Source organism: Phascolarctos cinereus, unplaced genomic scaffold (genome assembly GCF_003287225.1).
Source record: "Phascolarctos cinereus isolate Bilbo 61053 unplaced genomic scaffold, phaCin_HiC Scaffold_4;HRSCAF=312, whole genome shotgun sequence".
Classification (NCBI taxonomy): domain Eukaryota; kingdom Metazoa; phylum Chordata; class Mammalia; order Diprotodontia; family Phascolarctidae; genus Phascolarctos; species Phascolarctos cinereus.
In genome coordinates, this window is record NW_027555847.1 from 58056502 (window position 1) to 58067885 (window position 11384).

At 43.5% G+C, this 11384-nt stretch overlaps 1 protein-coding gene across 1 annotated transcript in view; it reads left to right on the forward strand.

Moving 5' to 3' along the window:
* Positions 1-11147, forward strand: part of GRIP2 (glutamate receptor interacting protein 2) — a 169601-nt gene extending 158454 nt beyond the window's left edge. Inside the window, exons 23-24 of the mRNA XM_078151683.1 lie at positions 6094-6240; positions 9945-11147. Coding sequence (XP_078007809.1) covers positions 6094-6240; positions 9945-10142 — 345 coding nt within the window. The 3' untranslated portion in view covers positions 10143-11147. The remainder of the gene's footprint in view (positions 1-6093; positions 6241-9944) is intronic.
* The last annotated feature ends 237 nt before the right edge of the window (positions 11148-11384 follow it).

Here is an 11384-nt window from a genome sequence, read left to right on the forward strand (position 1 = left end):
ACATTTTAAACATAACAAGGTCTTTCACCAAGAAGAAAGGATGGTCATGCAGAATAGGATGGGACCACTGAGGTGTGAGACTTCCTTCTTCTTCGGTCAGTGACTTGGTGTCCCCAGGGGAATGGGCTGAGAGACTGGAACAGTCAGTGAGGCACATATTGAAACTAAAAATGACCCCTTCCTGAATGAAAGTGCCTTGAGTCTGTCCTATACACTTGGCTGGCTAGGGAAGACTTTGGACCATGGCTAGAACACGCTACAGAGGGCTTATAAAATGGATTTGTAGTCTATTTGGAAAAAACCGAGGTGCCTGTTTGAAAGCCTCAGGGAACCACCTACCTTTGATGTCTGTCTTGCTATAAGGAAGACCTGCTGTAATTGTACTCTAATATTTGCCAGTACCTATTCAGGGGGGACAGAGAGCACTGGAGACACTCATGTTAAATTCCTTACTACTTCCCAAGAGAAGGGTGAGAAGGTCTTCAGTTTTGTACAAAGACTAGAGAGAACGTTGAAGGAAGCAGTGATCAAAGATGTGGTGGCTGGCCCACCTGCTCAAGGCAAATACACATATTGTTATTACAGGAGCTATGACTGGCTAAAAATGGGTAACAGCTCCCCTAAAACCTACCTGGTTAGGGTTATAGATTCGAAAGTGGAAAAGGAAAGTTAGAGGTCATATGAACCAATCCTCTCATTCTACAGTTAGGGAAACTAAGGCCAGAAGAAACAAAGTGACCTGCCCAAGGTCATGAAAGTTGCAAAGAGCAAGGCTTGGATTTGGACCCAGTTCCTGTGATTACATATTTGTTAATCTTTCTACAACACCACAGTTAGGATATATACAGTCAGAGGGTGTTAAAAGCCACGGAATTCACCACAGTGGGGCCCTGAGTGATCCACTAAGGTGTAGATAAGTGAGCCCCAAACTGAGGCTGACCAAGACAAAGCAGGTATCACTGAACATGTGTGAGCCATGACCATTGTCCTTTAGATTGTGATCCAGTTACAGCCATGCTTAAGGACCAAGGAAGTTCAGGGTCAGGGGTCATGGAAACCTCTTCTGAGAATGGTACCAAAAAAGCTCACATGACAGAGCAGACAGAAAAGACATGTTCCAGCAAATCTGCCATTGTTTCTCCTTCTTTGTTATTAATTTCTTTTTTTGTTATTAAGTTGTTTTGTCATTCAATCTTTTTTAGTTGTGTTCTACTCTTCATGGCCCCATTTGGGGTTTTCTTGGCAAAGATACTGGAGTGGTTTGCCATTTCCTTCTTTAGCTCACTTCTGTGCATTTAAAAAAATGTTTTATGCATGCTCTTTTATTATCTATTCCCCCCAAGTAAGAAGTCTTTCTTTGTAATAAATATGTATAATCCAGGAAAACAGTTCAACACAACATCCATGTCTGAGAATAAAGATCTCACTCTGCATCTTGATTCCTTTAACTCTCTGTCAAGCAATGGGGGGTCTAACTCATCAATAGTCTTTTGAAGTCACCATTGCTTATGGCTTGGATCAGAGTTCTGAGCTCTTTCAGTGTTGTTTTTCTTCATGTTATGGCTGTTGTCATCACGTACGTTGTTTACCTGGCTCTTCCCATTTCACTTTGAGTCAGTACATGCAAATCTTCCTATGTTTCCTGAAAGCCATCAAATTTGTCATGTTTTATGATGCGATAATATCCCATTACATTTATGTAGCACAATTCATTTAGTCATTCTCCAAATGACGAGGACCTGTTTTGTTCCCTGTTCTTAGCTACAACAAAAAAAGCTGTTATAAATATCCTTGCACGTATGAGTCCTTTACTGGGTAAAAGGGTAAGCTTAAGATGGTGGAACAAATTCATAGCTCCACCAACAGTGCATCTGTGCCAATTCTTTCACGACCCCACCAACAATTGTTATTTTCTTCTCTTATAGCTTTTGCCAATGTGTTGAGAGTAAAGTGTGGAGCCCCAGAGTTGATTTAATTTGCGTTTCTCTAATTATTAGTGACTTACATCATTTTTAAAAATATGGCTATTAAAAATATGGCTTTTAAAAATATATAAAAATAAAGCTTGGATTTCTTCTTTAGAGAACTGCCTGTCTCTATCATCTGTGCATTTAGCTTCTCAGAAATTGCTTTTGATCTTGTATGTGAACATTATATCTTTATATGTTACAGATGTTCAACTTTTAGAGGCATCAAGTAGTGTAAAGGATAGAGCCCTGGCCCATGCAGTCAAGAAGCCTCAGACTTGTGTGTGCCCAGCTGTGTGACCCTGGGCATGTCACTTAACCTCTGTTTCCCTTAGTTTCCTCAACTGTAAAATGGGGATAATAATGGTATCTACCTCCCAGGATTGTTATTATTTTTTAGCTGGGCAATGGGGTTAAGTGACTTGTCCAGGGTCACACTGTAAGTGTCAAGTTTCTGAGGTCAGATTTGAACTCAGGTCCTCCTGGCTGCAGCACCAGGGCTCTCTCCACTGCTCCACCTAGCTGCCCCTTCCCAGGATTATTGTAAGGATCAAATGAGGTAATATTTATAAAAAAGCACTTAGCACAGTGCCAGGCACAGTTGTTGTTTCAGTCATGTCCAACTCTTTGTGACCCTCTTTGAGATTTTCTTGGCAAAGATAGTGGAATGGTTTGCCATTTCCTTCCCTGGCTCATTTTACAGACAAGGAAACTGAGGCAAACAGGGTTAAATGACTTGTGCAGGGTTGCACAGCTACTAAGTGTCTGAGGCCAGATTGAAACTCAGGAAGATGAGTCTTGCTGACTCCAGGCCTGACACTCCGTCCACTGCATCACCTCGTTGCTGGGCACATAGTAGGCACTTAATAAATGCTTGTTCTTTTTCCTTTCCCTCTATCTTCAAGGCACAGTGGTTTAATTATACTGGGGACACTGGAGCCCGAACCAAAGTCTTGGTGAAGTCATCATGTAGCATTTCTAATACCACTAGGAATGATGCCACCAACTTTACTCTTCACAGGTTGATATTTGGGCAAGAATCTTGGCTGCACATTGACCTGTGATTTTGGAGGAACGATAAGGTCTGGAGAACTATAGCAGTGTGTGAACCAGTGGAGGGACCAGTTGAGAGAGGCTTACCACCTTGTTGTGGACGTAGCCCAAAAAGGATCAGAGAGAAACAGAGGTATAATTCCAACCCTGGAAATAGTGTCCTGCTATGAAAGCCTAACGTCTCTGGAAAACACAAGCCAGTGAACTGATGGCAAGCCACCCTGAATCAAATAATTAAAAGATTGTATTGCCATAGCTCTAGTGTGTGGAAAGGGCCCCACAAAGATGATACCTCTAAGCAACTTGTTATCTATAGGGGAATTAGACTCTGATAAAAAAAAAAAAGAGTACAGGCAGAGTCAAAAAACTGGGCCCTGGATATAATACAATGCAAGATTTCTATGAAAAGCAAGTTGAATTTGGATGTACTGTAGAAGAACATGAAAAGCTGCCTAGGTGAACTCAACCTTCATCGCTGGGGGAGAACAGCTAAACCCAGAGGCAGTCTTCCTCTTTTTTTAAGGTGTTATTTTCTTCAGTATTTTTTTGGGTCTCCTTTAGCAAGCTGTTGGCTTGTTTTTCATGATTTTCTTGCATCACTCTCATTTCTCTTCCCAGTTTTTCCTCTACTTCCCTTACTTGCTTCTCAAAATCCCTTTTGAGCTCTTCCAAGGCCTGGGACTGATTCATATTTTTCTTGGAGGCTTTGGATGTAGGAGCTTTGACTTTGTTGTCTTCTTCTGGCTGTATATTTTCATCTTCTTTTTCACCAAAGTAAGATAATATAGTCTGACTCTTTTTGTGCTGCTTGCTCATGATCCCAGCCAATTACTTGAGTTTTAAACTATTTGTTAAGGTAAGAGTCTGCTTCCAATGTGGAGAATGTACTGTCCCAAGCTTCAGGGGTTGGTACAGCTGTTTTCAGATATACTCGTAGGGACCTGTAAATTTTCAGTTCTTCCAAGGTGGTGTAATAAGGACGAGGTGTTTACTCCTTTCCTGGCCTGTGACCACAAATACTCCTCTCTGTCCTGTAACTGTGAGGAGGGGTTCCTCTCCACACCCACTACGAGCTCCACCATGCCAGCGCTCCACCTCACCCCAGCACCACTGCCCAGAACTGTGACCCAGATCCAAACATGGGCAAAGCAAGAGATTCCAGAGACAGTCTTCTTTTGCATGTTCATTCATCCTTGATTGGAGGTCCCAACAGGACAGAGGTCACATATGGAGCTATAGGGACAGGAGACTGGAACATCCAACCTCAATTGTCAACATGCCTAGAATTGGGGCTAGAAAACAGCATGCTGGAGGACATCCTTCCTCTCCAACAGCAGATTGAAGACCAAGAATTCAGAAGTAGTGATGAGCCATAACCAAGGGGCCCAGGCCATCTGGCCAATGGCCAGGCTGATGAGTAATGGCCCGGAGGAAAGAATGGTGATCCATGTAGCATGCAGCTACTTGTTGGTTCAGGGCAGCATGTTGCCTTCAGGACAGAACAGTCCAATAATAACAGCATGTGGAAAGTCACCTATGTGTAACTTTGCCATTTGTGATCCATGAATGGCAAATAATTGAATTGAGCCAATATAAACTTTACCTTTCCAGCCTCAGACACGTACTAGTTTTGTGACCTTGGACACACTGCCTCAGTTTCCTCTGCTGAAATGGACAAGTCATTTGACCTCTCTGGCTCTCAGTTTCCTAGATTACAAAGTATAGTCTAGCTCTGTGATCCATTGTTGTCAGCCGACTTCTTCTAGAAGCAGCTATGGACAATGTGAATGATCAAACCCAGATGCTTTGAGGAAGAGATGGAGGAGGGTGATTGGGGGAAAGATCGGACTGGAGGGCACTTACATGAACAGAGTTTCCCCACCCAAGTGCTTGGGAAGAGAACAAGTAAATGGCTGATTTACCATAAGCTTTCAATGGTTTGAAGACAGAGCATCCCAGATAAAAGATCTCTGAAATTGAGGACATTTGAACAGTACAAAATAGAGAAGCTCCCAATTCCTCCCTGTCTCCCCTTCCAATAAGCTTATTGCATGAGATCCGGGACCATGTACAAAAGAAGGTTTTAGAACATCAAGGATTTTTTTGAACTATAAAAAATACTTAGACGTTTGTCCCTATATAGCTGGGATTAGAGAGCTGGTCCCCTAAGAAAAGGGATACATGCCATCTACTGGAGGAGAGCTGAGCTGCAGAGATTAGCAAAGGAGAGTGAGAATGGTGTACCAGGAAGCAGGAATTACAGTAGGTAGTAGTGACAATGGAAAGGCCATCACCTACTAGGAGTAGAGAACTATAAAAGAGCAATGGATAGAGGTATTGGTGTCCAACAGTGACTGATTACACCCATACTTGTGAAAGAGAACAGCAAAAGCCAAGCTTCTGGAGCCAGATTCTGAAATTGCTAGATAATCTAGTGATGGGAAGTAGGTGGCACAGCAGATAGAGAGCTGGGCCTGAAGTCAGGAAGACTCATCTTCCTGAGTTCAAATCTGACCTCAGACACTTACTACCTGTGTGATCCTGGACAAGTCACTTAACCCTGTTTGCCTCAGTTTCCTCATCTGGAAAATGAGCTGGAGAAGGAAATGCCAAACCACTCCAGTATCTCTTCAAAGAAAACCCCAAATGGGGTTACAAAGAGTTTGACACACCTGAAACAACTGAACAACTAGATGGTGATAATAAGCCATAGAAGGAAGAAATCCCCAACATGGAACCAAGGGAGCTTCTGGCATGTGGGTTACATTAACCAACTTGTAGAGATAAAAATATGCAGTTTCATTGGGGGACAATGCTGGAACAGACAGTTTTTATTGGGGAATAACAGGATATAAGATTGGGCACTGAAATTGAGGCCAGACAAGAAAGTACAGGAAACTTAACTTTATTTCATGGGAGATTGGTGCCATTAAAAGCTTTTGAACAGGAAGGGGAAGATAATATTTTTTTTATTCAGTGAGATCTGGGATAGAAACTCTAAATTACTGCCCCTTGAAGCTTTCCTCGAGGTCCTCCTATTGACCCCTGTGTTGCACTCTCACCTTCCTTGTAGTTGACTCTTTGGAAGGACCCAGTGAGTGAAGATTTTGGCTTCAGCGTCTCTGATGGCCTGTTGGAGAAGGGTGTCTACGTCAACATGATCCGTCCTGGTGGGCCTGCTGATCACTGTGGCCTCAAACCGTTTGACCGAGTCCTTCAGGTAATATCCCCTGGTGTGGCCCTTTAGAGGCCTAGGAGGGAGTAGGTAGCAAAGCATGTATGGTAAACTACTTCTGCTACTTCTTCTTCTCCTCCTCATCTTCCTCCTCCTCTTCCTTCTCCTTTCTCTCTCTCTCTCTCTCTCTCTCTCTCTCTCTCTCTTCTTCTTCTTCTTCTTCTTCTTCTTCCTCCTCCTCCTCCTTCTCCTCCTCTTCTTCTTCAGAGACATGGTTGTGTCCTTCCTTCAAGCCACTGGGGATTAGTGAGTGATATTTATTGTCATACAATACAGTATGAAATACAACATGTTATACAGAAAAGAGTAAAATAAATACAAGACAATTTCGAAGAGGAGAGTCAGTACAACATAGACCTAGAAAATTAAATATAAAATAATAACTGGGAGGAATCAGGAAAGGCCTTCTGTAGGATGTAGCCATTGAGCTGAACCTTAAAAATAGCTAAGAGGCAGGAGGTGAGAAGGTTAACATTCCAGGTTGCTCAAAGTCATGGAAACAGGAAATGGAATTTCTAGTATAAGGAAGAAAAAGTAGGACAGTTTGGATGGACTGCAGAGCCAGTGAGTCAACTAGCATTTGTTAAGCACCTAGTATGTGCCAGGCACTGTGCTAAGTACCAGGAATACAGAGAAAGGCAAAAAACAAAACCAAAAATAACCCATCCCTGATCTCCAGGAGCTCACAGTAGTCTAAAGGGGCAGACAACATGCAAGCAATTATGTACAAACAAGACAGAAAGAATATAGATTAGGGATCATCTTAGAGGGAAGGCACCAAAATTAATACTAGAAAACTAAAAGGACCAGGTGCATCAATTAATACAAAACGAAAAATTCCTTCATTGTTACCCTTAAATTCTGGTCTTTCTAGTGCTTTAAAGAGTGCATAGAAATTCTTGGCAAACTCTAAAACCCTTGACAAACATAAGGAATTACTTTTGTTGACTGAGGAATATTCCTGAGTTTTCCCACTGACCATGTACAGCACCCTTGTCGGGTAATCCAATCTTTTTTATTGATTGGACACTCTCTTGGGGACCGGCTCCTCCTCCCGTGGTCATCAGGGGAAGAGTTGCCTACATGCCCATCCCTGGGAGAAAGCCATGTTGTGGACATTCCTTCACCCTCCCCAAATAGTGCCCAGTGAAGGGCACCCCAGACTCAAAGACTTAGGGTCAGTGTTTGGTGTCCTTGGGCTTTGGGATGGAGTTGTACAGCACTCCAGATGTCAGTCTCTTAGGCTGTGGGCGGTTGTTGTTCAGTCATTTCAGTTGTGTTCAACTTTTTGTGACTCCATTATGGTTTGTTTGGTTTTTATTTGTTTGTTTTTGACAAAGATACTGGAGTGGTTTACCATTTACTTCTCTAGCTCATTTTACAGATGAGAAAACTGAGGCAAACAGGGTTAAGTGACTTGACCAGGGTAACACAACTAGTAAGTGGCTAGGGCCAGACTTGAACTCAGGAAGATGAGTCTTCCCGACTTCAGGCCAGACATTCAATCCACTGCCCTGAGGAACTACTAGCTGTCTTGTGTTTGAAGGGACATACGTAGAAGAATTGGCCCCAGGGGAGCAGAGGGAAATTGAAATGGAGGGAAATTGAAAAGGAACAGATGTCAGCTCAACGTAACAAAAACCTTCCGAACAATCAGACCAGTCTGATTGTTTCCAAAAGTGGAAAGTCCCAGGGGCTGTGTCGGTGGGTAGTAAGTTCCCCATCACAGACTTTGGGTGAGCAAATATCAAGGATGCTGTCATGGGATTCCCATTTAGATTGAGCTTGGGCCAGATGGCCTCCCAGGTCCCCTTCCAAGCCTGGGATTATGCGATATTGTGATACTTTACAAATAACAGAAATGCCCTAGAAAGAACAGAAGGAAAGTCAGAAGGAAAAAAATAAACAAACTGCAGACAAGCAGCACAGCTCTGAAAGTCACACATGGAGTTTATTATATTTATAACAAAAAAGAAAAGTAAGCTGTATAGAACAGAGACCTGCAGTTTAATGTACACTCCTTGTGTCCATTGGAATATGGAAATGGACTTTTCATTTGTTATTTAATTTCAGAATTAAAAAAATGGCAGGACGCTTTTCTCATAATAAGTGTGCTGCTATCCCCATTTTCTAGATGGGGAAATGGAGGTCCAGAGAGGTCATAGGGTCATAGATACAGAACTAGAAAAGATCTTAGAGAACATCTTATAGAAAGAAGAAACTGAGGCCCAGGAAGATAGAACACTGAGTCTGGAGTCAGGAAGACTTGAATTCAAATCCAGCCTCAGACACTTCCTGAGTTCTGTTTGCCTCAGTTTCTTCAGCTGTAAAATGAGGATAATAATAGTACCCTCTCCCCAGGGTGGGTGTGAGGAATAAATGAGTTCATATTTGTAAAACACTTAGCACAGTGCTAGGCACATTGTAGGTGCTTAATAAATGCTCATCCCCTTTCTCTCTGTTAAGTGACTTGCCTGGGATCACACAGACAACAAAGCATCTGCGGTGTGTTTTGAACCCAGCTCAGAACCCCACCGTGAAATGTAAATTGGAGACTATCTTCCAGTATTTCTCTCTGCTCTGATTTTCTGACACAGGAGTCTAACGCTTGGTAAAACTTAGCCAACCGACCCAATCTCCATGGAAGCTGGGAACTTGATCTTCCTTGTTGGCCTTTGAGGGGATAAAAATTCAGCCTTGAATCACCCCGGGCAGGGTAGTGGAAGACCCGCCAGCTACCTGAGAGACAGGTTGATCCTGGCAGGGAGAGCCTCCCTCCTTACCACCTACACAGGGAAAGCTGGTGGATCTGGGACAAAGAAAGGGGCAGAGACCAGAAAGGAGAGAATTGGGCCAGTGGGTGTATGATCCTTGTGGTGTCATCAACTTCTGAAAATTCTATGAAGAAATGCCACCGGATAGGGAAAGGATGCAAGCATCCCTCGGTCCCAGACCCAGACCCTGGAGGGATGATTTCTTGTAAGTGTGATAGTTTGTTAGGAGAGGCTGCCCACCCCATCTTCTCCATCATGTAGCCTTAGTAGAGAATTAATAGATGGAATAGAAAGAGCATGGGAGTTGGGCTCCGGAAGCCTGGATTCAAATCCCGTCACTGATCCTTACTAGTCATGTGACTGGGAGCAGGTCAGCCCCCTAGCCCAAACTTCAGTTTTCTTAGCTGTAAAATAGGATCAATGATAGACTGCCTACCTCACCGGGTTGTTTTGAGGAAAGCGCTTTGTAAAATGTGCTTTTTGAACAAAATAAAACCGCATTCTATGGAACTGTAATGACCAATCATGACCTTAGGGGAAAAAAAAATCCCTCTTTTTATTAAAGTGGTGGGGCCCATGGGTGAGAATGTTGTATACAGTTTCATAAACAGTCAATATGTTGGTTGTTTTCCTTAACTTTTTTTTATTGTTTTTACAAAGGAAGGTTCGTAGGAAGCTGGGGGAGGAGGAAAGGAGCATATTTAGGAAGGACTATGATTATGTGATTTTAAAAACAAAAAGCATTAATACAGCTTTTTGGAAAATGTATTTTGTAAGTAGCTCTGGTCTTACTTTGTAAGAAGCTGCTCCTCTTTCTGTCTGGAATCGTTTGTTGGGGAAGCTTTGTTTCCAACCCAAAGTCTGGCTTAAAGTGGGTTAGATTAATTTTTCTTTCCTTCCTGTTTTCCCATTTAGGTAAATCACATCCGAACTCGAGATTTTGACTGCTGCCTGACTGTGCCACTCATCTCTGAGGCCGGAGACAAGCTGGACCTAGTCATAAGCCGGAACCCTCTGGCAATGCCCAACAGCATGCAGCAGGAGGAGAACAGAGTAATGCCCAGTTCACCCTCTGTGGGTCTGGAGATGAGGGACAGCACCCGGATGCTCTGAAACCTGACCCTGCACCTGAAAGTCTCCCCTATGGCAGAGGCACTGGGGACATCCAACATGACTGTGCCTCTGTACCCCAGTGCTGGAACTGGGGCTAGAGAAGGCAGGGGGCAAGGTTCTGAAAGAGGTCAGACCACCCAGAACGGCTCCTTCTGGCCCCTCAGCCTCACCTTGGGTCCCTGGGCTGCTGAAAAGTAGCTGAGGTCAAGACCTGTGCTCTCCATCCATCTTTCCTGCCTTGAGCCCAGGCTGTCCTCCAGCTGGTATCGAGTTGAGGCTGTCCTTTTGCCTTTCTGCTCCCATCTCAGAGGGTCTGCACACTCTCCAAATGTGCATTTGCACTCATACATACACACACACACGGTGCTATATTCCTTGGACAGCATTTGTGTGAAGACCTTACCCATCATATCTTGTCATTTCCAAGGTGGCCATCACATCACACACCTTTCTCTTTCCCTCCCTCCATGTCAACAGCCATTTGGGCACATTCATCAGATGTGGCCTGACCTGAACCCCCATTCCCATATTCTCTGTTCCTGGGGCCTGTCTTTTTGGCAGCAAAGGCTGCTTTATTTGCAGAGAGATTGAGTTGGGGTCTTCTGGTCATACAGCCATAGATAGTTAAAGCTGAAAGGGACCTTCGAACGTAGAATGTCAGAGCTGGGAAGCACCTTACATGGTAAAATGTTGGAGCTGGAGTGGCCTTAGAATATAGAAAGTTGGAAGAGAACTTAGATCCCATCTAATCCAATTCCTTTTATTTTCCGGAGGAGGAAATGATTCCAGAGAAGGGAAATTATTTGCCCATGGTCACACAGATAGTGTTAGAGTTTAGGTTCCAACTCCCAAGCCCAGCATTCTTTCTACTATAGGTAAGGTCCATTAGACACTGTTGCTAGAGTTCTGATTACCTGTGGATGCCCATTTGTGCACCTTTGTTCCTTTCTTTAAGTAGACTTGAGTAAGGTGCAGGAGAAAAAGTGAATAAAGCCTTCAGATCTGGCTGCATCTCACTCTGGGACTGTACCCGAATTCAAGGGACATTTACAACTGTGTTAGAGTATCTGGCCTGAAATGGTATGGAGTATCTTTTCATTCCATGTAAAATCTCTAGGAAAAGATGAAAAACGACACCTGAAGGCCAATGAGTGTGGAAGCTCTTGTTTCTCTTGATGAAAGGATGCATGACAGCATCTAGGCTCAACACAAGATGCCTAGACACTTGACAAATCAGTCTGG